General features: G+C 42.4%; 2 protein-coding genes across 5 annotated transcripts in view; one reads left to right on the top strand and one right to left on the bottom strand.

Moving 5' to 3' along the window:
• The window catches only part of Mblac2 (metallo-beta-lactamase domain containing 2), a 42,643-nt gene extending 18,296 nt beyond the window's left edge, over nt 1-24,347 (bottom strand). Inside the window, exon 1 of one of the 3 annotated variants that reach the window (XR_015666719.1) lies at nt 22,381-24,347. Coding sequence is in view for 1 of the 3 variants with exons in the window: in NM_001108934.1 (NP_001102404.1) it covers nt 23,461-23,914 (454 nt within the window). In the remaining 2 variants the exon portion in view is untranslated. 3 annotated transcript variants of the gene reach the window in all.
• The window catches only part of Polr3g (RNA polymerase III subunit G), a 40,294-nt gene continuing 36,766 nt past the window's right edge, over nt 23,900-27,427 (top strand). Inside the window, 1 exon segment of one of the 2 annotated variants that reach the window (NM_001109468.2) lies at nt 23,900-24,564. The gene's annotated coding sequence lies outside the window, so the exon portion shown is untranslated. 2 annotated transcript variants of the gene reach the window in all.

The following is a 27,427-nucleotide window of genomic DNA, read 5'->3' as shown; positions in this document are numbered from 1 at the left end:
GGGACAAAGGGTGGAGCAAGGACTGAAGAAAAGGTCATCTAGAGACTTCCCAACCTAGGGATCCATCCTATATGCAGCCACCAAACCCAGTCACTATTGCTGATGCCAAGAAGTGCCTGCTGACAAGAACCAGATATGAGTGTCTCTTGAGAGGCTCTGCCAGAGCTCTACTGATACAGATGAAGATGGTTGCAGCTAATCATTGGACTGAACAAGGGGACCCCAATGGAGGAGTGAGAGAAAAGACTGAAGGAGCTGAAGGGGTTTGTAACACCATGGTAAGAAAAACAGTATCAACTAACCAGACCCCCACCAGAGCGCCAACCAAAGAGTACACATGTGGGAACCCATGACTCTAGCCACATATGTAGCAGAGGATGGCATTGTCCAGCATCAACAGGAGGAAAAGCCCTTGGTCCTGTGAAGACTCGTTTCCCCAATGTAGGGCGTTGAGGTTGAAATGGGCAGGAGTGAGAGCATCCTCATAGAAGCAGGGGGAGGTGGTATGGAAGAGGGGGGAAAGGCAATAACATTTGAAATGTAAATAGGTAAAATATCCAAGAAAAATAAAATTAAAAAAAAAAAAAGACTATCCCCAGGCTGAAGCTGCCCAGCCATCCAGTGCTGCCTGTTACCTAGCCATAGGCAAGGAATTGGGCCCCCAAGCCCCAGAAATGGAATGTCTTTTGAGATAAAGCCAAGATTAAGATAGAGGCCACCTACCCCTCCCCAGAATTCCCCTAATGTGCTTTAAGTCTGGACTGTGAGCTCACTGGGGCATCTCTCTATCTTGGTAATGGGAGATGCCAGGGAGGTCAACTTCTACAGAATAAAACATTCTTTGCATTTACATACTGTTTGATTCTGGGATATTAGCGAATAATGGACCCTTACTGGGGTCGGTCTCTCTCTCTCTCTCTCTCTCTCTCTCTCTCTCTCTCTCTCTCTCTCTGCTTCTGCCTGATGATCAGGACATTCAGTGCTTGGCTACTCCTCAAGCAAGATGCCTGGCTGCTTCCTGCTATGTTAATCATGGACTAATCCTCTAAGACTGTAAGCAAGCCCCCAATTAAATGCTTTCTTTTAGCAGAGTGGCCTTGGCCATTGTGTCTCTTCACAGCAAGAGAACAGTGACTAAGCCAGAAGCTGGGATCGATCAGGACAGGGTCATTACTGTGGCAAGCCTGATTGTGTTCCTTGTTTGCACAGTGTGGACTTTGGACTAGAAGAGCAGTTGAATGTGCTGAAGGGATGTAGTATGTGCATGAAAGACAGTAGTGTTGAGAGTAATGTGGACCCTGCAAGCCCAGCTCAAGAGGTTTCAGAGAGGAAGAATATGAACAAGTGGCTTAGATCATTCTTAGGTTATTTTGGTGAAAAAATTGGCTACTTTTCCCCCTTTTCCTAAGAATCTGTGTGAAGCTAATTCAGAGTTTTGGGGACTAATTTCATTGGCTGTGGAGATTTTGAGACAGTATGGCATTGACTGCAACATGTGGTTATAAGTAATCACTCGTATGCAGATCTATAAGAAAAAGGGTTAGGTGGGGTAAAAAAAAATACAAAAATGTAGTTTGAGAGGAAAAAGTCAAAAAGTCAATGTAATACTGAAGCCAACTATTGTGCTCAAGCAGATGAGAAACTTGCAGACCTGATGCTGAGTGGAACAAAATGGCCCACAGCAAATCTTACCCCACAGCAAATCTTACAATCTCTGAAAGTAAAGGCCTGAGGGATTCCCTAGGCCCAACAACAGAAAGTTTACACGAATTAAATTTAAGGCCAGGTTCCAGCAGCAGCAAGCAGAACTTGGCAACTTCTGCCTGCGGTTCTGGCTTTAGTCAAGAGTTAACAGGAAATGGGTTACGGACTCCTCTCCGCAATTAATAAAGGCTACCAAGGGCAGGCATGTAACGGGGAATCGCTACATGGAGCCAAGAGGCTATTGCATGTGGTTGTGGAGGTGAAGCCACCTGTGTAGGTGTGGAGACCCCCAACACGGTGGAGATGCCAGACATGTGGGATGGTTGCCAAGAAGAATTAGACAGGATATAGAACCAGGTCAAGAGAGAGGAGTATGATACAGTCAACAGGGACGGGAGGAGAGGGCCATGTGAAAATCCGTCTAAGCCACTGAATGTGGAGCATCGAGCTCCAGGATTTGCAGTGTGTCCTGCTGGTTTTCAGCCTTGCTGTGGTCCAGCATTCCCTCACTGTGCCCCCTTCCCTCCCTTTTGGAATGGTAACACACATCGCACGCCATTGTATGTTGCAAGTATCTGCTTTGCTATTTGATTTTGATTTCACAATTAACAGACTGAATTAGATTCAGAAAAGACTTTGGACTTCAGAAATTTAAACATTATTGAGAAAGGTTACGTGGAATTTTGAATTTGAACTGAACACACTTTGCATTATGATATGGCTACAAGCCTATGGGGACAAAGGAGTGGAATGTGTGGTCTAGATGAGAATGGCCCCCATAGGCTCATATACCTAAATGCTTAGTGGAAACGTTTGGTAAGGATTAGGAGGTTTGGCCTTGTTGGAACAGGTGTGGCCATGCTGAGGAGGGCTTTGGGGTTTCAAAGTCCACATCAGGCCTAGTCTCTTTCTGCTTTCATGCACATCAGGATGTACAGGTCTCAGCTATTGCTCCAGTGTCATGCCTGCCTGCTTCCTATCATGAAGATCATGGACTGACCCTCCAAAACTGTGAGCCAGCCCCCAACTAAATGCTTTCTTTATAAGTGGCCTTGGCCATGGTATTCTTCACAGCACCAGAATAGTAACTAATATACAGAGTTTTATTACATAAATCTTGCTATTCTAGAACTCCCTATGTAGACCAGGCTGGCCTTAAACTCACAGAGATCTACCTGCTGCCTCTCAAATGCTAGGATTAAAAGCATACAGCATTACACTCAGCCATCAAAGAAATATTAAATATGAGAAACACTTTCAACAAAGCAGCAAGATATAAATTGACATGAAAATCACCAGTTATTTTAATATACCAATAACATACTTATGAAGAAAAAATTAGGAAAAAATTCATATATAATAATTTAAACAGTAAAATACCTAGAAGTAAACCTAACAAAATACTTGAAAAACTTTTATAATGAGATCTTTAACACAGTGAAGAAAAAAAAATGATGACATAAAAATAAAAATCCTGCTTCCTTGGTCATTTTTCTGTTGCTATAATCAAGATACACTACCAAAAGAAATTCCAGGAAAGGGTTAGCTCTGTCAGAGTACAGCCTATCATAGTGGGGAACTAAAAGAAGCAGGCATTTGGAACATTAGGTCACATCGAATCTATACTCAAAAGGCAGAGAAATAAATGATGGCTGTTACTGCTTAGCAGCTATTTCTCCATCTCACACGCAGCTTAGCACTCCTCAGCCCAGGAAATGGTCCTGCTTACAACTGAGGTGGGCCCTCCCACTGCAGAGGCCCTTCTCCAAGGTGACTCTAGATTCTGTCAAGCCAACAGCACCCACTCATCTCCCAAGCTTAAAGACTTCAGGAGCTGGGACAATGCCCATGTTGCCACGAACGACTTACAGATTTAATGCAATCGCCATCAAAAAAACAAGTGGTTGTTCAAAAACAGTTCTAGGATGTTTAGTGATGAACAAAACACTTTGACTAGTCAACATGATCAGCAGGAGTAGCATCACTGCACCTGGTTTCAAGTCTCACTTCAGAACTGTAGGGGTCAGGTTTAATGACACAAAACCTGACACCAGATCAGTGGGAAAAAGCAGAAGAGCCAGAAATCAATGTGCATAGCTGCTGCAGCCACCCAATTCTCAAGACGTTTGTCATAAATGTACACTGTGGGTAAAAGCCCTTCAGTGACTCATGCTGGGAAAACAAAATATTCAGTTTGTGTTACTTTCCCTGGAGATACATAAGCAAACATCTATTAATCCTGAAATAGAGGCAATGGGTCATTGAAACGATTCTGTCCAAATTGAACTTGGTGAGACACTGAGCCTGATAGAGTTATTTTCAGGAGCATGGGAAACTGAAAGACCAGGAAAAATTCAGACCCCCTAGCAAACAGAGTAGAGCCAAAAATGTAGGTCAGTCAGTTCAGTGACTCTGTTCCAGGAACTTGACTGAACACAGAACTGATGATTACACCAGCCGGTTCAGCAACTCTCTTCCAGGAACTGGCTGACCACAAAAGTTAGATTAAAATCTTGAGAACAATCTTGATAAACAGGGAGTTTCCCCTTGTGATTTTCACTGGTATTCTCGACATTTTCCAATGACACCCTCCCTACCCCCTTGGGTTGTGCTTTCTTCCTTTAAATACCTCTTCTCCCAGCTACTCGGGGTTGAACTTCTCTACCCCCGCATGGGATACGAGTCTTGACCGCAGCGTGCTGGTTCCTGTCAATAAACCTCGTGTGATTACAGCAAGGATGGACTCTTGTGAGTTCTTGGGGGGTCACGTCATCCCGAGACTTGAGGGAGAGTCTCCCCTCTCCGGGGGTCTTTCAAAACTAAGATATTCTATCACTAGAAAGTCTGGCCCAGCCTGGGTGATACACTCACAAGGGTTGCATCACTGAGTCCCAACCTCAGTTAATCACACTCACAAGTGCAGCATCAGTAAGTCCCACCTTCAGTTAACCACACTCACTTCATCGATGAGTCCCGATCTCAGTTAATCATCCACTTCCTACATATACACTCTGCAACCAAGACCATATGCAGACCACATGTGCAACAGTGGAAGGGTGTGTGATGGGGAGAATCCCAGTCGCTCTCTTTCTAGAAGGGAGATACCCACTCCCATCATCACTGCCACAGAAGTAGCTATCACTGTATATCTTGCTTATTTCACTGCAATGACCATAAGTAAGAAGAGTACGGGGTAGGTCACAACAATGTCTGCTCCATAGTAGCTAATGGTCATGTTACATTCTGAGAAAATAGTCCTTCCTTAACACCACATTCCCAACGATGAAAAATAGATCCCCATCTGTCTCACTCTGTACAAAAATCAATCAAAATAGATCACCAGTGGGCTGCTGAAACCCTAAAACTTGTAGCAGAATTTTGGCAGAGCCACTGTATCTGGATGAACTATGAGTGATGGCACACAGACTTTGAAATAGCCTTTTGTGAATAGTCAGTGATTGCTATCTGAGGTTTACAAAATTGCTCTTCTGAAGGATTCTCAGAGCTTCTGCATTACAGACTTGAGTCCTAGCAAACCAGGAAGTCTGGGGTAATGGTTCCTTCAGACAACCCCTAAGTCAGATGACAGGTTTAGGTATGTGGAAATGACTTACTAAAAGTGACTTTTGGGAGAATGCTTCCTGACTGGGCAGTACAGTGGAACCGGTTCTGGAGGCCTCAGGGTGACCTTGCCTGAGGGCATCAGGACAGGAATGCTGACCTTGCCTGCTGTTGATGGTGGCATTGGGTAGCCTAGCCAGAATAGTGTTGGAGAGCTCACCCTAGAGGTGCAGATAAGGAAAAGGCTCAGATCCAGGGCTCTGAGTTGGCTCACCCCCAAATCTATATCACCTTCAAATCACCTGCTGATCCAAAGCTGCAAGAGCTCCATGGCAAGGGCAACAACAGGATCACCAGAGTCTCCAGTTCCAGGATCCAATAGTGATCATGTCACAGAAGCCAGAGACAATGACTCCGGCTTAACGTACTTAAATGGACCAATGACTCATTGCAATGAACAGCAGCAAGTGAAGCTATGCGGGACACACTGTGACACACTACAGCTTCCAGGATGCGAGAGATGCTGTCCATGCTTTTCTCAAAGGGTGGGTAGTAGAGACTGGGAAGTGAGCAGGTCTGGCTGCATGGTATCAAAACCACAAGTAATCAATAAAAGTGCCTTTTGCGTGACTTTACACACAAAGCTCCCAGGTGGTCAGTTAGGTCATCAGAGCTATTTCAGGGCTGCTGAAAAGCCTCCTACATCCTGCAGTCTTTCTCTTTCCCACCATCATCCCAAATAACCCAAAACACTGACAACTGCTAGAGGAAACCACAGTGGCAAGAACGTTCTCACAAGGCTTCCATTAGTTCAGGAAATAACTGCACAAACTGACAAATAATTCTGCATGACATGCAAAAGTATTTGTATAATGGTGTGGGGTGGGGGTGGGGCAATCACTGAATGGAGGAGATAGCAGGCAGGTGTATGGGAGAAAAATCTTATCAACTGTTTATCTGAAGAAATCCCAGTCTGAAACCCTGGACACTCTCATTCTCTCTCAGACAAACCCTCTTACCTTACACCAGCAGCTGAGCCTGTCTGTGATACTTACTCAAAGGCACGAGGAGCTTCTCGTTTCTTCATCTACTTCCCTGGTCCTCATAGCTGCCAGCATGTATAGGCTGCCTGACGTGCTGCTTATATCTTGAACTTAAATAAATAAAACTTTCAATTCCTTTATCAATAAGACTAATAATCTACAAAAGGGAAATCAGGCTAAGTGATAGAAGCCAAACACCAAACCAAACATGTTTCTTTTCATAACAGGAATATAGACACATAAACATAGTAACTCTCCCACAACAACAGTCATAATGAAACTTATTATTTCATATGGTAACTTAAATAAATCAATTAAAAAGGACAATAAGCTAGCACTGCTTACAATTTAAGCCTTCCAATTTTATTGCTTAGTTGAAATTAGAGTATCTTTAAAAAGGGGCAAGTATTCAAAGGAGGCACAAGAAAAAAGATGTCTAAATTGATCTATGCGAAGGAAAGAAAATGATCAATAATTTAAAATATCCTTACAAAGTCCAGTCAAGACTTAGAGCTTAGCTGACCAGCTCTATCAGTCATTGAAGAATGGGATACTAGCAATCCTACTTAAAGACCTTCAGAGTACAGAAGGAAAAAGTCTTCTAAGAAGTCAAAGTTACACTTACAAAAGGCAGCATGAAACATGAAACAAAGCAATGGACACTACATAAACTTCTGACCAAATTAGTCTCCAAACCTTAAAATGCAAGCAAGCAAATCAAATTCAAAGGCTTAGAAACAGGATAACAACCAAGTTTATTGTAGAGAGATGTGAATTTGTAGGCCAGTGAGATGGCTCAGTGGGCAAAGGCACTTGCTATGAAGCTTTCATCTGAGTGTGAGTCCCAGGACCCACATAGTGAAGGAGAATTGACTCCTGCAAGGTAATCTACATTTCTACCTGTGTGCCTTGGTGTGCTCGCTTGCTCTCTGTCTCTCTCTGTGTTTCTGTGTCTCTGTGTGTGTCTCTCTCTCTAGTAAATGTGAAAAAATAAAATTTAATAATTACTTTAACTTGTAAAATCATATATTTTTATTTATATATGAATAAATTATAGTAAATTACTATAACACACTATATTAACAGCATAAAGGAGAGCTGAGCATAGTAGCTCAAACTGATGATCCCAGTCAAGAGGTTGAGGAAAAGTAGAAATTTCACATTATCTGGGCTACCTTGAGGCTGTTCCTAAGAATGAGGATGATGAGGCAAATGAGGCGGAGGAGGTGGTGGTAGAGGAAAAGCAGGAGGAGGAAGGGAAGGAGGAGGAGGAGGAGGAGGAGGAAGGGAAGGAGGAGGAGGAGGAGGAGGAGGAAGAGAAGGAGGAGGAGGAAGAGGAGCAACATGAAATTATCTTAAAATACTGCCAGCAAAGTAGATAAAGAAGAAAAGGTCCTGAGCTTGATAAAAGTCTCCTGTGGAAAACCTACAGGTAGAATTTCTCTCAACAGTAACGACTAAATGCTTTCCTTCTTAGGCAGGAACATGGCGCTCAAGACCTTAGGAAGTGCAACAAGCAGGAGAACAGAAGCAAAATCATATGTATTACAAAAGAAAAAATTGTATCTTTGTTAACAGGTACTATGACCTAATATAGAGCAATCTCATGCTTCATGCGTGCGTGCATGCGTGCGTACATTGCGTGTGTCCATCTGTCCACCATGGCCAGCACAGTAAGGACCTGCAAGAGATAGAGAAGTAGTTGGATCCAGCACCCCTCAGTAGCCAGTGTTCTGGAGTCTGATTCCAATATAGAATCTAATATAGGAATTCTAATATAGGATAGCTGGTGAGTTTAGGACAATAGATTGTACACCCAGCAGTTGTGTTATCTGGCTTGTTTTAAAGTGGTAGAACAGTCTAGTGTTTTCCATACTCAGCAACTCAGGTGGGCAGGAGAAAGGGAATAGCCAGGGTGGACATTGGTGAAGCTAGCCATGAGGGCTGAGTAAGATGGCCATTGCAGGAAGGTGATCTCTGAGCATAGCTCAGGCCATGGTAACAGGCAAGGAGCAATGTGGATTTTTAGAATTACATGCAACAATGTCTAATTAACAAATTATCCCAAATGAAACATAAACACAGAGCTGGAGGTTCGAAAAGACTTTGGTCAATGATTGTAGTCACAGAACATCTATCATATATATTAGGGCAAAAGAAAAAAATGAAGAAAGAAAGATGGGGATAGAGGAATAGAACATAAAAGAAAAGAAAAAAAAAAAAAGAGGATCCTTCCGATTTCCACCTGCACCTAGACCAGGTCCCACAGTTCTCAGCTCTCTGTACCCAGATCCCCTGGGGAGAGAGCAGGACTCTCAGAAGTGTGGAAATTCCGGTGAGCACAGGAGAGACCACCACTTCTGCTCATATTCTTGGCCCAGAAAGAACCCACCAGCAGCCCTCTGGACATAGGAACCAAGGAGCAGTCTGGGACAGGATCCTTCTGGTTTCTGCCTGCTCCAGGAGCTGACCCTGTGACACAGCTCTCTGTACCCATATCCCACTGGGAGAAAGGCAGTCTCCAGGAGCTCTGACACACAGGCTTACCGGACAAGAAAGCCACCATCAGAAACAGTAAAACCAGCTAACACCTGAGAGGCAAGCAAAGGAATCCAATCAACAGAAACCAAGACTACTTGGCATCATCAGAGTCCAGAAATCCCAACAAAGGAAATATTGGATATTCCAAAACAATGGAAAAGCAAGATTTGGATTTAAAAATCCTATCTCATGATGATGATAGAGGACTTTAAGAAGGACATAAATAACTCCCTTAAAGAAATACAGGACAACACAGGTAAACAAGTAGAATCCCTTAAGGAGGAAACACAAAAATCCCATAAAGAATTACAGGAAAACACAACCAAACAGGTGAAGGAATTGAACAAAAACCTTTCAGGATTTAAAAATAAAAATAGAAACAATAAAGAAATCACAAAGGGAGACGACCCTGGAGGTAGAAAACATAGGAAAGAAATCAGGAGTCATAGACACAAGCATCACCAAAAGAATATAAGAGATAGAAGAGAGACTCTCAGGGCAGAAGATACCATAGAAAACATTGACACAACCATCAAAAATAATGTAAAACTCAAAAAGCTCCTAACCCAAAACATACAGGAAATTCAGGACACAATGAGAAGATCAAACCTAAGGATAAAAGGTTTAGAAGAGAGTGAAGACTTCCACCTTAAAGGGCCAGTAAATATCTTCAACAAAATTATGGAAAAAAAAAACCTTCCTTAATCTAAAGAAAGAGATGCCCATAAACATACAAGAAGCCTACAGAACTCCAAATAGATTGGACTAGAAAAGAAAGCCTTTCACATAATAGTCAAAACACCGAATGCACAAAACAAAGAAAGAATATTAAAAGCAGCAAGGGAAAAAGGTCAAGTAACATATAAAGACAGACCTATCAGAATTACACCAGACTTCTCACCAGAGACTATGAAAGTCAGAAGAAGATCCTGGACTGATGTCATTCAGACCCTAAGAGAACACAAATGCCAGCCCAGGTTACTGTATCCAGCAAAACTCTCAATTAACATAGATGGAGAAACCAAGATGTTCCATGACAAAACCAAATTTACACAATATCTTTCTACAAATCCAGCCCTACAAAGGATAATAAATGGTAAAGCCCAACACAAGGAGAGAAACTACAACCTAGAAAAAGCAAGAAGGTAATCTTCTTGCAACAAACCTAAGAGAGCCACACAAACACAATTCCAACTTTAACAACAAAAATAACAGGAAACAACAATCATTTTTCCTTAATATCTCTTAAAATCAATGGACTCAATGCCCCAATAAAAAGCCATAGACTAACAGACTGGATACAGAAACAGGACCAGCATTTTGCCGCATACAGGAAAGACACCTCAGTGACAAAGACAGATACTACCTCAGAGTAAAAGGCTAGAAAATCATTTTCCAAGCAAACGGTCCCAAGAAACAAGCTAGAGTAGTCATTCTAATATTGAATAAAATCGACTTTCAACCAAAAGTTATCAAAAAAAGATAAGGAAAGTCATTTCATATTCACCAAAGGAAAAATCCAGCAAGATGAACTCTCAATCCTGAATAACTATGATCCAAATACAAGGGCACCCGCATTCATAAAAGAAACCTTACTAAAGCTCAAAGCACACATTGCACCTCACACAATAATTTTGAGAGATTTCAACACCACACTTTCAGTAATGGACAGATCATGGAAACAGAAACTAAACAGAGACACAGAGACACTAACATAAGTTATGAACCAAATGGATTTAACAGGTATCTATAGAACATTTCATCCTAAAACAAAAGAATATACCTTCTTTTCAGCACCTCATAGTACCTTCTCCAAAACTGACCATATATAATCTGGCACAAAACAGGCCTCAACAAATACAAGAAGATAGAAACAATCCCATGCATCCTATCAGATCTCTAAGGACTAAGGCTGGTCTTCCATAACAACAAAAACAACGGAAAGTCCACATGCACATGGAAATTGAACAACACTCTAATTCAGTGATAACTTGGCCAAGGAGGAAAAAAAGAAATTAAAGACTTTTTAGAATTTAATGAAAATGAAGGCACAACATACCCAAACTTATGGGACACAAGAAAGCAGTGCTAAGAGGAAAACTCATAGTTTTGAGTGCCTCCACAAAGAAACAGGAGACAGCATATATGAGCAGCTTGACAGCACACCTAAAAGCTCTAGAACAAAAAGAAGCAAATTCACCCAGGAGGAGTAGACAGCAGGAAATAATCAAACTCAGAGCTGAAATCAACCAAATAGAAACAAAAAGGACCATAGAAAGAATCAACAGAACCAGGAGCTGGTTCTTTGAGAAAATCAACAAGATAGATAAACCCTTAGACAGACTAACCAGAGGACACAGAGAGTGTGTCCAAATTAACAAAATCAGAACTGAAAAGGGAGACATAACAACAGAATCTGAGGAAATTCAGAAAATCATTAGATCCTACTACAAAAGCCTATATTCAACAAAACTGAAAAATCTAGAAAAAAATGGACAATTTTCTAGACAGATACCAGGTACTAAAGTTAAATCCGGATCAAATAAACCATATAAACAATCCCATAACTCTTAAAGAAATAGGAGCAGTTATTAAATGTCTCCCAAACAACCAAAAGAAAAAAAATAGCACAGGACAAGATACTCTTAGTGGAGAATTTCTATCTGACTTCATAGAAGACCTAATACAAATACTGTCCAAATTTTGCACAAAATAGAAACAGAAGGAACACTACCCAATTCCTTCTATGAAGCCACAATTACACTTACACGTGAAGCACACAAAGACCCAAAAAGGAAAGAGAACTTCAGACCAATTTCCCTTTTAAATACTGACACAAAACAACTCAATAAAATTCTCACAAACCGAATCCAAGAGCACATCAAAAGGATCACCCATCATGATCAAGTAGACTTTATCCCAGGGATGCAGGGATAGTTCAATATACGAAAATCCATCAATGTAATCCACTATATAAACAAACTCAAATATGAAAAAAAAAAACAAAACCAAAAACACATGATCATCTCATTAAATGCCAAGAAAGCATTTGATCAAATTCAACACCCCTTCATGTTAAAAGTCTTGGAACGATCAGGAATTCAAGGTCCATACCTAAACATAGTAAAAGCAATATACAGTAAACCAGTAGCCAACATCAAACTAAATGGACAGAAACTTGAAGCAATCCCACTAAAATCAGGAACTAAACAAGTCTGCCCACTCTCTCCCTACTTATTCAGTATAGTACTCAAAGTCCTAGCCAGAGCAATCAGACAACAAAACAAAGTTAATGGGATACAAATTGGAAAGGAAGAAGTCAAAATATCCCTATGTGCAGATGATATGATAGTGTACTTACGTGACCCCAAAAGTTCCACCAGCAAACTCCTAAACCTGATAAACAACTTCAGCAAAGTGGTTGGGTATAAAATTAACTCAAACAAATCAGTAGCCTTCCTCTACTCAAAGGATAAACAGGCTGAGAAAGAAATTAGGAAAACAACATCCTTCACTATTGTCACAAATAACATAAAATACCTCCATGTGACTTTAACCAAGCAAGTGAAAGATCCGTATGACAAGAACTTCAAGTCTCTGAAGAAAGAAATCGAAGACCTCAGAAGATGGAAAGACCTTCCATGCTCATGGATTGGCAGAATTAATATAGTAAAAATGGCCATCTTGCCAAAAGAAATCTAACAGATTCAATGCAATCCCCATCAAAATACCAATCCAATTCTTCAAAGAGTTAGACAGAACAATTTGCAAATTCATCTGGAATAACAAAAAACCCAGGAGAGCTAAAGCTATCCTCAACAATAAAAGAACTTCTGGGGGAATCACCATCCCTGTGTTCAACCAGTATTCAGAGCAATAGTGATAAAAACTGTATGGTATTGGTACAGAGACAGGCAGGTAAATCAATGGAATAGAATTGGGGACCCAGAAATGAACCCACACACTATGGTCTCTTGATCTTTGATAAAGGAGCTAAAACCATCTAATGAGGGGAAAACCCTGCATTTTCAACAAATGGTGCTGGTTCAACTGGAGGTCAGCATGAAGAATGCAAATGGATTCATTCTTATCGCCCTGTACAATGTTCAAGTACAAGTGGATCAAGGACCTCCATATAAAACCAGGCAGAGCACTTGGCAGCCTGTAAGGAGCAGAAAGGAAAATGGCACTTGAAGCATACACAGAGGGCCTTTGGAAGCAGGCTTGACAGTAGAGTGGTCAGGCCGTGGATGGCAGACAGCCTCTATACTCGCACGTTCTGTCTTCATTCAGAGGGTCAGACATTTAATTCCCTATGCCTAGATGGCTTGTGTCTCATTCTCCTGAGAATCTAGTAAGGAATGTACACTGAACACTCTCATTCCCCAGTCTCCACACTGAGCCCCTCAGCTTGACTGTACCAAGTACTCCTCAACGAAGAGAACCCCTGATTTCTATCCCACAAGACCAAACTAGTCGAATGGGGGAAAACAATCCTTTTTTAAAAATATTCACACTTATGCCATGTGTGTTAGTGTCCCCTTATCCCCACTGAGGTCCCTGTACTGAACTGGCTTTTGAGACAGAACTGTTGACTTGGTCACACCCAATTTCCACCATCCAAGATCGTTCCCTTGACCAATGTAGACTTAAAACTTCAAGTCATGGTCTCTTCATGGTAATATTAAATTTCAGGTAGGAGACATGAGGTCCTTGTAGGTAAACCAGGATTGTTAAATGCACAGCTGTGCCTTCAAAGAGACAGATGTGTAACCTGTTATGTATGTGGCCAGGCCACACTGGTCCCCCAGACCTTATCTTGAGCTTGTACGTCCAGAGCATGTTTCCTTGGTCATCTATAGAGCACGAGTTTATATAAAATATCAATTGTACTTTATAAGACTTTCAATGCATTCAGGTCTTAAGCTTTGTTGTACACCCAAGATTGAGTTAACTATCACCAGGAAATTTTTTTTCCAAATTGTGTTGCACTTAAAATAAACTACCTGAGACAGACTCCTAAAACTTGAACAAACACAAACTACTGGGTTGTGTTAAACTGGTGCTTCTCAGCCTTCCTAATGCTGCAACCATTTAATACAGTTCCTCATGTCGTGGTAACCCCCAATCATAACATTATTTTTGTTACTCATAACTATAATTTTGCTATTGTTGTCAGTCATAATATGAATATCTGTGTATTTCATGGTCTTAGGTGACTCCTGTGAAAGGATTGTTAGAGCACCAAGGGATCACAAACCAAGGTTGAGAAGCACTAGGTTAAGTAGAACTGCCTTATTTCTCCCAGACAGACATTCTGCTGGCTTTGGTGGTCACAAGGATTCCCAACTTCCAACAGGTGTCAGGAGGGAAACAAATTACAAATCTGTTCACCCCTTTCGGGTACATGCAGTTTTTGTTTTTAATCTGCATAAATAACATGTCTATCTGAAACTACTTCTCTCCTCTGATGTAATTTCCCGTGGTGACATCAGGCAAACTGTTTAGATATAAATAATGAGGACAAAGGGAACTCATTTGAAACTGAATCAGCAGAATACTGTGGGAAAATAGACGAAGTGAAGTGCTTTAGTTTAAAAGGCCTGAACTATACCTCAAGCCCTTCATCTTACAAAAGATACCGCATCGCCATTAGTACAGCAACTGTTCTCCACCAAGGCTAATGCACTAGATGAGACTGCTGTCCTCTTTAACCTTCAATTAGAGGCAGCTTTTAGGTTAGGGATCCAGTGCAGATTTATGCTTTTCCTTGACAGCAAATTATCTATTCACTTAATGAAATGTAGTGACTTCCCCTACTTGAATTCTAACTAAGGCTGTTCTATTACAGCTGCATATGAATATGTGTGCACAAACTGTAAATGAATTTTTAATATAGATATCTTACATCTTCTTCCAGACATCTGGACTGTGTTAATATTCACTAGCAACCCACATCATTCAGAAGACAGGAAATTAATATTCCTGTAATGAGAGATCAGATGGTGCTGGAGAGCTTGAGGCATCCATCTCTTAATGAGAAGCAACTTTACACAAGATGGTCCTGGCACTCTCAGAACAAGGCTCAAAGCACCACATACTGGTAGTTAACGATGCTTTTCCAGCTTCAAAAATGTCAGGATCTACCATTGTTGAGGGCTGCTCCTCTTAACATAACTGAAGGCATTTTGTATTCAGTCTCCATTTGCTCATAAGGTGAAATTAAGTTCAGGTTCTCAGATTCCACTTCCCAGAGGTAACACTGAAAAATGTTACTAATAAGCTAAGAAGTTATGGCTGAATCACTTATGTTGTTATCTCAATAGACTGATATTCCCTTGTGCACAACCTGTCCACCACCTCTTACCTCATTCATGACCAATAAGCTTAAAGGTTGGCCGATAATACTCTGTCCAGTGAACCAAAATGTTATATCACCTCACTGCTTGCTGTTAAAGTTCAGAACCTGGTTTTTCCTATAAAAAGCCTGCTCTAAGAAATGTTTGATGTCATAGTTTCACACCCAGTTCTGAATGATGTCCCTGATCTGGCAAGTATTTCAGTGTGCGTTCAATAAACTATCCCTCCTTATCTGAGAGCAGTGCTCATACGCTTTCTGCAGAAATTCCTGAACCCCAACACCATCAACTCGGACTTGGGATAGCAGGACCATACCAGTAGGTGATCACAACCATGATAGTGAGCGAGTCTCTCCTCTCCTATATGACAATAGTCCCTACCATTCACAGAAAGAAAATTGCATGCCTGTGTGTTTGTGTGTGTGCATGCGTGTGCGTGCATGTGCATGCGCCATGTATCAAGCTCTGCCTATGTGGCTATCAACTTGCTGGAGTCGGTTCTCTCCTTCAGGGGTCAACCTCGGGCTGCCAGGCTGGCAGAAAATGCCTTTACCTACTAAGCCATCTCATTGGTTCCTCACTTCTCTTTGACTCTTGACTTCGTATTGCTGGTAATAGTAAAGAGTAAACAAATAAAATATTTTTATTTCCAACATTTTACTATATTTTAATATTAATCCAAATTACTTTTTGGGTTTTCAGTCATGCATAAGAAGGTATTTTGTTTTTGGTGGCCTTGAACAGCTGCTCAGTCCCTTAAGACCTGGGATTACAGGCTCACGCCTTTCAAATTATTTTCTTTTTTCTTTTCCTTCCTGGAACTCACCATGTAGAACAAGCTAGCCTCCAACTCACAACGATCTGCCTGCCTCTGTCTCTCAAGGGCTAGTGTTAAAGATATGTGCAACCACACACAGCTAATGTAAATAAATTTTAGGTTTCTCCCTGAAACCATCAACTTTAAAAAGAAATATAGTAAGAAAAATTATATCTATACAATTGTATAAATGTATAATTTCCGTTTTTGTTTTTATTTCATTTGTTTCATTTTGCTTGTTGTTTTGTTTTCAAGGCATGGTCTCACTATGAAGTTTTGGCTGTCCTGGAATTCCATCCGTAGATTAGGTTGGCCTTGAACTCACATAAGTCTACCTGCCTCTACCACCCAAGGACTGCAATTAAAATGTGTGTCACTACACCTACCTGATAATTTTTAAAGGAGACTCCCGTCTAGAGCAAATAAAAAAAAATGTTTCGACTTAAAACTTTAATGATGATGTTACATGGTTGTAAGGGAATAGAAGTCATACTTTTAAATATCACATATTATATCCTGTGGATGAATGTCTCTCTGTAAAACATTTTATTACTGGCATGTTGTTAGTTTAATGTCATTATAATGCATAAGCTGGATTGTTCTTAACATTATAGAGGAGTCTGTAGGCAATTTCAGAGGACCAACACGGAAAAGTGGTTTTCAGAATGTACCTCATGAGTAGATGGCTCTGTATTCTGTGCGCTTTCATCTTTCACGCCTTGTTTTAAGTACCAGGTTGATTATGATTCTGCTCAGTGGACTCAAGGTGAGGCACTTAATCAGGGGTCTCTGGCCTCACCTTACAAGTACTATGTGGATAAAATTTAAAAATAAATCCTACTAGCAGTTGTGGGCTCTGCCCTGTCCTGTCGGAGCTCCAACTTGGTCTGCACCTATACTAGCGAAAGCTTCAGATCAGCACAGCATGCCCCACCCTGTCAGAGCTCTACCTTCCTCTGGCCTGCAGCACTCAGGGATCAGCACAATGGCCCCACCCCAAAGCTCTGCATTCCCGTGCGTGCGTGCACTTACACACATCACATGTACACACACACACACACACACACACACACACACACTCACCTGAATGCACACTAATTTTCAAATTACAGTGATTTCCCTTCTGGTCCGCATGTCCATCTGCACTTGGGGAACCCCATGCTGCCTCCTCACAGCCCTGCCTGCCTCCCAGGAGGTCTGCTCTAACAGCAACACAGGTGAGACCCCTGACCCAATATCTTTACCTGCTGGAACCCTACAGAGTCCAGCAGACATGGCCTCTGCCCTGCTTTGTCCGAGCTCCAACTCCTTTCCTATTGGCACCTTCACCTGCACTCTCTAATCTGCAAGTTGCCCTTCAACTCCACAGAGATATCAGTTCAGACTACTATACCCAGCAAAACTCTCAATCTCCACAGATGGAGAAAACAAGATACTCCATGACAAAACCAAGTTTAAGCAATATCTTTCTACTAATGCAAAGCTACAGAGGATACTAGAAGGAAGACTACAACACAAGGAGGGTACCTACACCCAAGAAAACACGAGAAATTAATCATCTCACATCAAAACCAAAAGAAAAAAAATCACACATAATACCACCTCCAACAACAAAATAATAGGAACTAACAATCACTGGTCATTAATATAGCTCACCATCAATGGCCTCAATTCACCAATAAAAAGACACAGGCTAACAGATTGGATACACAAACAGACTCTATCATTCTGCTGCATACAAGAAACATCTCAGCAAGAAAGAAAGATAGGTACTGCCTCAGAGTAAAGGGCTGGAAAAAGATTTTCCAAGCAAACAGACCCAAGAAACAAGCTGGAGTAGCCATTCTAATATCTAATAAAATAGACTTTCACCCAAAAGTTATCAAAAGAGATGGAGAAAGACACTTCATACTCATCAAAGAAAAAACCTTTACTAAAGATCAAATCACACATGGAACCCTACCCAATAATAGTGAGGGAATCTAATACTTCACTCTCACCAATGGACAGGTCATCAAGACACAAAATAAACAGAGAAACAATGAAACACAGATATCTACAGAACCTTTCACCCCCAAATAAAAGAACATACCTTCTCAGCACTTCATGAAATATTCTCCAAAACTGACCATATAATTAGACACAAAGCAAGCCTTAACAGATAGAAGATTGAAATAATCCATTGCATTCTATCAGATTACCATGGATTAAGGCTGGACTTCAACAACAACTGAAGCAACAGAAAGCCCAAATACTCATGGAAGCTGAACAACTCTCTACTCAATGACAACTTGGTCAGGGAAAACATAAAAAAAGAAATTAAAGACTTTCTAGAATTCAATGAAAATAAAGGCATAACGTACCCAAACTCTTGGGACACAATGAAAGCAGTGCTAAGAGGAAAGAAATTAGGGAGATCTCATACTAGCAACTTAACAGCACACCTGAAAGCTCTAGAACAAAAAGAAGAAAATACACCCAACAGGAGTGGACAGCGGGAAATTGTCCAACTCAGGGTTGAAATCAATCAACTAGAAACAAAGAGCGCATTATAAAGGATCAATAAAACTAGCAGCTTGTTCTTTGAGAAAATAAACAAGATAAACAAAGCCTTAGCTAAACTAACTAAAAGGTACAGAGTCAGTATCAATATTAACAAAATCAAAACTGAAAAGGGAGACATAACAATAGAAACTGAGGAAATTTAAAAAAAATCATTAGGTCTTATTTTGAAATCCTGTACTCGAGCTTCCAGGGACTAAGCCACTACCCAAAGACTATACATGGACTGACCCTGGACTCCAACCTCATAGGTAGCAATGAATAGCCTAGTTAAGGGCACCAGTGGAAGGGGAAGCCCTTGGTCCAGCTAAGACTGAACCCCCAGTGAACGTGATTGTTGGGGGAAGGGTGGTAATGGGGGGAGGATGGGGAGGGGAACAACCATATAGAAGGGGAGGGAGAGGAGCTAGGGGGATATTGGCCCGGAAACCGGGAAAGGGAATAACAATCGAAATGTAAATAAGAAATACTCAAGTTAATAAAGAAAAAAAGAAAGAAAAAAAAAAGAAAAGAAAGGAAGCCTGTACTCCACAAAACGGGAAAACCTAAAATGGATGAATTTCAGGACAGATATCACATACCAAAGTTAAATCAAGATCAGTTAAACTACCTAGGCAGTCCCATAACCCCAAAGGAAATAAAAGCCTCTTAACCAACAAAAGCCCAAGGCCAGATGGTTTTAGTGCAGAATTCGACTAGACTTTCAAAGAAGAGCTAAAACCAATACTCCTCAAACTATTCTACAAAATAGAAACAGAAGGAACACTACCTAATCCAATCTATGAGGCTCCAGTTACCCTGATACCCAAACCACACAACAACTCAACAAATAAAGAGAACTTCAGACCAATTTTCCCGTATGAATATTGATGAAAAAATACTCATTAAAAATCTAGGAAACGGGATCCAAGAAGACATCAAAAATATTATTCACCATGATCAAATAGGCTTCACTCCAGGAATGCAATATACAAAAATTCATCCACTATATAAACAAACTCAAAGAAAAAAATCCCTTGAACATCTCAATAGCTGCTGAAAAGGCCTTTGACAAAATATAACACCTACTCATGTTAAAAGTCTTGGAGAAATCAGGGATTTAAGATACATACCCAAGCATAACAAAATCAATATACGGCAAGCTATTAGACAACATCAAATTAAGTAGAGAGAAACTGGAAGCAATCCCACTACAATCACTAACAAGACAAGGCTGCCCACTCTCTCCCTATCTATTCAATATAGTACTTGATGTTGTAGCTAGAGAAATTAGACAACAAAAGGAGATCAAGGGGATACAAATTAGAAAGGAAGAAGTCAAGATATCAATATTCTCAGATGATATATGACTGTGTATATAAGTGATCCCCAAAATTCTACCAGAGACCTCCTATAGCTGATAAACAACTTCAGCAAAGTGGCAGGATATAAAATTAACTCAAAGAAATCAGTAGCCCTCCTTTTTACAAATGATAAATAGGCAGAGAAAGAGATTAGGGGAATAACACTCTTCACAATAGCCACAAATAATATAAAATGTAACTCTAACCAAGCAAGTGAAAGATCTGTATGATAAGAATTTCAAGTCCCTGCAGAAAGAAATTGAAGAAGCTATCAGAAGATGGTAAGATCTCCCATGCTCATGGATCAGTAGGAATAACATAGTAAAAATGGCCATCTTACCAAAAGCAATTTACAATTTCAATGCAATCCCCATCAAAATCCCAGCACATTTTCTTTTACAGATTATGAAAGATTTCTCAACTTCATATGGATAAACAAAAAACCTAAGGTAGTCAAAACAATCTTGAAGTATAAAAAAACTTTTTGAGTAATCACCATTCCTGACCTCAAACTCTACTATAGAGCAATAGTGATAAAAACAAAACAAAACAAAACAAAACTGTATGGTATTGGTACAGAAACAGACAGATTGATCAATGAAATAGTATAGAAGACCTAAAAATAAACCCACACACCTATGGACACTTAATCTTCAACAAAGAAGCTAAAACCATCTAATAGAAAAAGAAAGCATCTTCAACAAATGGTGCTGTTCTAACTGGATGTCTGCATGCAGAAGAATGCAAATAGGATCCACATTCATCACCCTGCACAAAACTAAAGTCCAAGTGGGTCAAGAACCTCAACATAAAACTGGATATACTAAATCTAATAGAAGAGAAGGTGGGGAACTGCCTTGATTGCATTGGTACAGGAGACAATTTCATCAACAGAATATCAATGGCTCAGTCTCTAAGATCAATAATTGATAAATGGGACCTCATGCAACTGAAAAACTTCTGTAAGGCAAAGGACACTGTCAATAGGACAAAACAGCAATCTAAAGATTGGGAAAAAGCTCTTCACTAAACCTACAGAGGGCTAATATCCAAAATATATAAAGATCTCAAAAAGTTAAACTCCAACAAACCAAACAACCCAATTTAAAAAATGGAGTATAGTACTAACCAGAAAAGTCTCAACAGAAGAATCTCAAATGTCTGAGCACCTAAAGAAATGTTCAACATCCTTAGTCATCTGGAAAATGCACATCAAATCAACCCTGAGAGTCCACCTTATATCAGTCAGAATGGTTCAAGCAACAGTACATGTTGGTGAGGATGTGGAGAAGAAAGAGGAACACTCCTCCACTGTTGGTGGGAAACTGGTACAAACACTCTAGAAGTCAATCTGGTGGTTTCTTAGAAAATTGGAAATAGTTGTACCTGAAGACCCAGCTATATCACTCCTAGGCATACACCCAAAACATATTCCACCATACCACAAGGACATGTGCTCCACTATGTTCATATGGGCCTTATTCATAATAGACAGAAACTGGAAGCAATTCAAATATCCCTCAACTGAAGAATGGATACAGAAAATGTGATTCACTTACACAGTGGAATACTATTCAGCTATTAAAAACAGGGACATCATGAATTTTGCAGGCAAATGGATGGAACTAGAAAATATCATCCTGAGTGCGGTAACCCATACCCAAAAGGACAGTATGTACTTGTCAAGAACTAAACAGAGATAATAACTGTATATTATTCATAATGGACAGAATACCCATGATACACCCCACTCACCCAATAAGGACGGCCCAAGCAAAGATGCTTGAATCGCACTTATAAGGAAAACAAAATAATCATAGACGGAGGGAGCTAGGTGAGAGAGGGGAGGGGGAGAGGAATGGGGGAAGTTAGGATCAGGTGCAGGGAGAGACAAGACAGAGGCTCAACACCAGGAGAATGAATGTAAATCTTCAGCTGTGGGATGGGGGTGCAGGTTGGGGGAGGGGAGAATCTCTAGGATCTCAGAGACCTAGGGTAAAGGAGGCTCCCTGGAATCAATGAGGGCGACCTTAGCCAAGATTCCTAATAGTGGGCACATGAAACCAGAAAAGGCCACCTCTTGTGGCCAGACAGAATAAGGACACTGACCCACCCACAAAACTTCGGACCCCAAATTTTTCCTGTCTAAAAGCAATGCAGGGATGGAGCAGAGACTGAAGGAAAGGCCAACCAATAACTGGCCCAACTCAAACCCCATCCCATGAGCAAGCACCAGTCCCTGACGTTATTAATGATACACTGATATGTTTGCAGACAGGACTAGCACAACTGTCCTCTGAGAGTCTCTACCCAGCAGCAGACTGAAACACATGCAGACACCCATGACCAAACATTGGATGGTGGTCGGAGGCTCATGGAAGAGTCAGGGAAGAATGGAAGGCCCTGAAGGGGAGGAGAACTCCATAGGAAGACCAACAGATTCAACTAACCTAGACCCGTAGGAGCACTGAGAGACTGAAGCTCCAAGCAAAGAACATACACAGCCTTAAGAGGCCCCAGGCACAGATGTAGCAGACCTGCAGCTCAGTCTCCACAGCTGCCTTGTCTGGCCTCAGTGAGACAGGATGCACCTAATCTGGCAGAGACTTGATGTGCTGGGGGTGGGGGAAGGGATACCCAGGGGGCCTCCACCCTCCCAGAAGGGGAGACGGGATGAGGGAGTCTCTGTGAGGGAGGGAGCAGGAGGGGGGAGTAGCTTTTGGGATGTAAATAAATAAATCCTAAGGCAAAAAATATAAAATTGATATACCAAGTATTGCTGTTGTCGCTAACCAGTTCAATTAGTGCAGTCCTGCATGGGGAGAAGGGGATTGGGACCCTACTCTATCTTGCTCCATTTTATCAATTTCTTAGGACCAAGAGAATGAAGTCTGCATTAATTAATGCACACACTTTATCCATGGGAAACAACTCCCTTATTGATCGTTCTTAGGCCTCGCTCTCATCCAGACCAGATAGCTGTCATAATTCTACGTTCATGTCCACCATCAAGCCTTTTTTCTTTTTGAGAGGCAATAAGCAAACAAATCCATCTGAAAGGTAAGGATGGACGAAAGCTCTCTAAGTCTACAGGTGAGACTGAGGCACTCTGCGGTGAGCAGTGCGCAGGCAGCAGAAGTCAGCAGTTTTCAGAGCACAGAGCCTAACACTCTCCACAAGGTGCCATATCTTAAAAGCCTACTCGTTACAAAAGCTGGAAATGTTCAACTGGTACTTGGGAAAAGAATGGAAAATCTCCAGTCACAAGTCTCTGCAGTGTTACTACCGTAGCCGACTGACTGGGGATGGTGTGAGCTTTCAAATAAACAGCCACACAGTAGCAGCGCGCATCTCCTGGCAGAGAAGACTGAGTGGGCCTAGGCTCTGCCCAAGCTGGCTTTCACGCAGCAAAGGGTGAGTCAGAGTATTCCCGCACGGTAGCCCAACAGTGCCACGGAGGTCTGCAACAAGCTGTACACGCTCGCCAAGCCCCTCCCTCAGAGACAGCGCGCGCCCCCGGGACCTATTACCATCCTGCAGAATGAGGGTGGGTTGCACTGCCTGCACTCGGAATTGCCTGGCCCTCCAGCCAGGGCTGGGCGCCCGCACCACCTCGCTGTCAGAGAGCCAGGTCACGGTCTCAAAGTTGTCCCCGCGAGCCAGGGCCTCGGCTTCGGCGCGGTGCACAGCCACCTGGTCGAACTGATAGAGCCCGCCGGAGTGATCAAAGTGCACGTGGGTGGCCACGGCCAGCAGCGGCCGACGTCCTGCATCCTCTTTGGCACCACAATCCTGCAAGAGGCCGGAGGAGTAGAGGTACTCCGGGAGGCTGCGTAGCCCCAGGCCCGTGTCGATCACCACGTCCTGCTCCGAGCCGCGCACCAGCCAGATGTTGGCCCGGTTGCCTGACTCGTAGAACCGTTCTTGAATCCAGAAGATGCCATCGCCCAGAGACTTGTGGGCATACCACTCGAGTGCCGACATGCCGATGCGCAGGGGTGCGGCCGGGCAAGGTGGGTGTGCCTCCCACAGGCAGTCCAGGACTCGCCGCTGCTGCAGTGAGCGAAGAGCTACTCTCAGCTCCGGAGGAGGCGCGATCGAGGGGCGGGGATGCGGAAGGGAGCGCGGATAGGACGCAGCGACACTGCCCAGATCGCCTGTTCCTCGCCCTCCCGTCCAAGCCGCAGAGCGCAAAGACTGCACCCCAGCTGCCGCAGCTTCTGCAGCTGCAGCACCAAGGCGGTGACACAGGCCGCTGAAGCGGGGCGGAGACACCGGGCAATGCTGCCCTGCTCGGGGTTCCGACTGCAGAGGCCTGGAGGGATGCGTGGGAAGAGACAGGACCGCCCCCACACGGGTCGCGGGCGCTGCGCACTCGTAGCGGGAGGCCAGAGTGAGGCCGAGCCAGTTGGAGGTTGACTACGGCGCCTGCCAAGGGCTAAAAAGCTCCTTTCCGGGGGTGTGGCCTCGTAGAGTGGGCGGGGCTTCCAGTGCGCTACCCTGAGCCGGAGCCGCGTGCGGTGAGGTTCTCGCTGTTCCGGAGGTGGAATCTGCTGCTCCTTGCTGGCGCGACTGCCAGCTTTCCTGCCACCATCGCTGCACAGTGTGCCCAAGCCTCGAGACTTGGTGAGAAGGTAACTGGAAACTATCCCGGACTGGGCTGGAGGTGAAGAGGGTAGAAGGGAGTTGATGGGGCACGTGGAGAACGTGGTGGTCCGATAATCTGGAGCCAAAATTCATCAAAGCCCCTCTGGAGTGACTTTGGGCTGTACCCCTACCTCCCAAAGCCTGCTGCTGCCGGCTTCCAAACCTTTAAAAGTTTTGGTAGCCAGATCTTCCAGCCTCACGCTGGAAGTTTATCCTTTTACAAGAGAAGACTTTGCAAATCCGGGGACTGTGGTTTTTGTTCATGTAAAGTTTGGCGGCAGTTTGGCTAATAAGGGCATACTTATCATCGCTTCTTTTTTCTTAACTGTTGGCACCTTTGATAGTGGGGAGAGGGGCTGGTGATAGAATTTTTCTTTAAGGAGATCCTAAATGCCCGTCATAGTTCTGGGTGTTTCCTTGCTCTTTGAAGAGAGCAGAAAAGGTTAGAGCTTAAGGCAAGGCAGAGATCACTTTGAGGGGACAGGGAAAGTGGATAATCACTGGGTGTGGCCTTGCAAGCAACCGAAATCACCCCCACTGTCAGTATCAAGTCCCTGTGCTTGCACCCCAACCATTAGCTACCGATGCATCTCTTTCAGATTCAGAAATTCCCTTGAGAATTTGACTAACCTTCAGAAATTATAAAGAGACCCACGGGGACAGCATTATCAAAGATAATTAGCAAAATCCTTCCTGTGGCACATAAGTCTTTCCTGGAGGGAGAGATGCATTCTTCCTACACTCCCAAACTCTCCAGTGGGTGTGGGAGCAGGTCGCTGCTCTTTTGAGTATTTTGCTAATCTCATCTATTATTCAATTATGCAATTGGGACCATTCTTAGCACTAGTGCCTGAACTAAATGATGTGTGACAAGCAGAAAACTGTTTAAAGAAAAGTCTGATTTGAGTTCTCAAGAATCTGAGGAAGCTGACACTTGTACACAAATACTTGTTAACTAATGCATCATGAATGCAAAAATTGGGTTCTGCCTAAGAAGGTGTTCTCCACAGAGAAACACAGTGCCCTCTTTACTTTATGCTTCTGCGGCAGAAGGGAGGCACTCGGTAAGATGGCACAGTGTTGTTCTGTGGTCATGAGCTCAGAAATAATTCAGTGATGATTATCCAGCTTGTGCCTAGCTCTAGAGGCCTTTGGACCTACAGTTTCTGATGACTCTTTTATTCTTTTCAATATGACTCTGTTTCTCATCTTAATTAAATTTATGCTCAGATAGTCCCAAATGACTAGTTTATCTGGCCTGGTTCCTGCTTCACTTTCACACCATCTGTCAGGCTCTGACAGGTTCTCCTGTCCGTGAACTCCATAAGCGCAGAGACATTATTTTGTTCACCTCTCTATTTCCAGCAGAGAGGATGGTTTGACCCAGAGGTAGGGTTAGGGTTAGGGCTTCATAAAGACGCCAGTGGATGGTCAAAGACTCTCCCTGGGGAGGCAGAAAACCAACAGTCAGTTACTTGGTGAGAAGCAGAAGTTAAATGTCCTGAGCTTTGTTAAACTGAAGAGAACAGTATATCGGAAGTGTAAAGATTTGCCTTCTATTAAATTGACAAGAGTTTGGTTGAGAATGATAGGAATCTGGACATAAAATGTCTAGCATGTTTCAAAGGGTCAGATGAGCAATGCTAAGGCCTGAGCTAATGCAGAAGAAAGGAGAAGACTAGGGAACACACAGCTAATGGTCATTCTTCAGAGAGATACTGTGACCTGGCTTTTGCTGTCTCCCCTGGCCTCCAGCTAGTTGAACATTTACTCATCTCCTTAAATGTGTAAGGTTGTGTGTACACGAGGATGATACATTTAAGTCACAATCATAACTCATGACATTTTAGATCTAGGAAGAATTGTAGAGATGAACTCACCATTTTCCAGGTGGTTGTGTTTGGAGATGGTTAGGATAGACTTTGGTCTCTTGAATAACGCCCATTTTTAAATCTCTTGGAACAGATTCCAAATGGGAATTTTGAGGCAGCGTTCTGAGCTGGAAGGGGCAGTGCGAACTTGTCCATGTTGCATTTTAAATTTCAGATTTGGGGGCTGGAAAGATGGCTTAGCAACAAAGAGCTCATGTTACTCTTGTAGGGGATCAGAGTTCAGTTCCTAACAACCACACCAAGTGGCTCACAAGCACCGTTGACCTTAGATCCAGGAGATCTGACATCCTCTTCTGACCTCCACGGGCACCTGCATTACTCTGCACACACCCATACACAGTTTAAGATTTTCAACTCTTTGCAGTTGCCAATTTCCCTCATTGATCTGGGCTTTAAAAAAATAGGTTGTCAATGACTTTAGACACAATCCTTCCAGAAGTGAAATATAGGTAGAAAATTGAAAAGACCTTCCTGCGGCCTAATATACTCCCACCTTTGAAAGGAATTGATTGAGGCTATCAGTTGACCTTTTTAGAACCGTTTTTACTCTTCTACAAAATAAGATTTAATCTACTCTGACTCTTAGTTTAGTCAGGACCGCATAGTGAGGCTTTGGAGTGGGTCACTTACTGTATGTAGAGAGGCTAAAATATTTGAAAGGAATGGATGTTTTGAAGGAAGAATTAAGAATTGCTCAGTGCCTGTCCAAAATGATCAAAGCTAGTTTTTCCAAACTTTGGGCCTGATGTCCCATCTATTAAGGATGCTGAAGCACAAAGATTATGAATTCAAGGCCTGCCTGGGCTGTAGAAAGGGCTCAAGTTCAGTCTGGAAAACTATCAAGGCCCTGCCTCAAGAAGTAAATATATAAATAAATAAAAGTAGAAGACTGAGGATAAAGTTTAGTAGTGGGCGTTTGCCAACATATGTGAAGCTCTGGGCTCGACCCCTCTTCTCC

The sequence above is a fragment of the Rattus norvegicus genome, chromosome 2 (genome assembly GCF_021556685.1).
Source record: "Rattus norvegicus strain SHRSP/BbbUtx chromosome 2, alternate assembly SHRSP_T2T, whole genome shotgun sequence".
Taxonomy (NCBI): domain Eukaryota; kingdom Metazoa; phylum Chordata; class Mammalia; order Rodentia; family Muridae; genus Rattus; species Rattus norvegicus.
The sequence above is the reverse complement of the archived record's forward strand: the minus strand, read 5'-3'. Positions and strand labels throughout refer to the sequence as shown.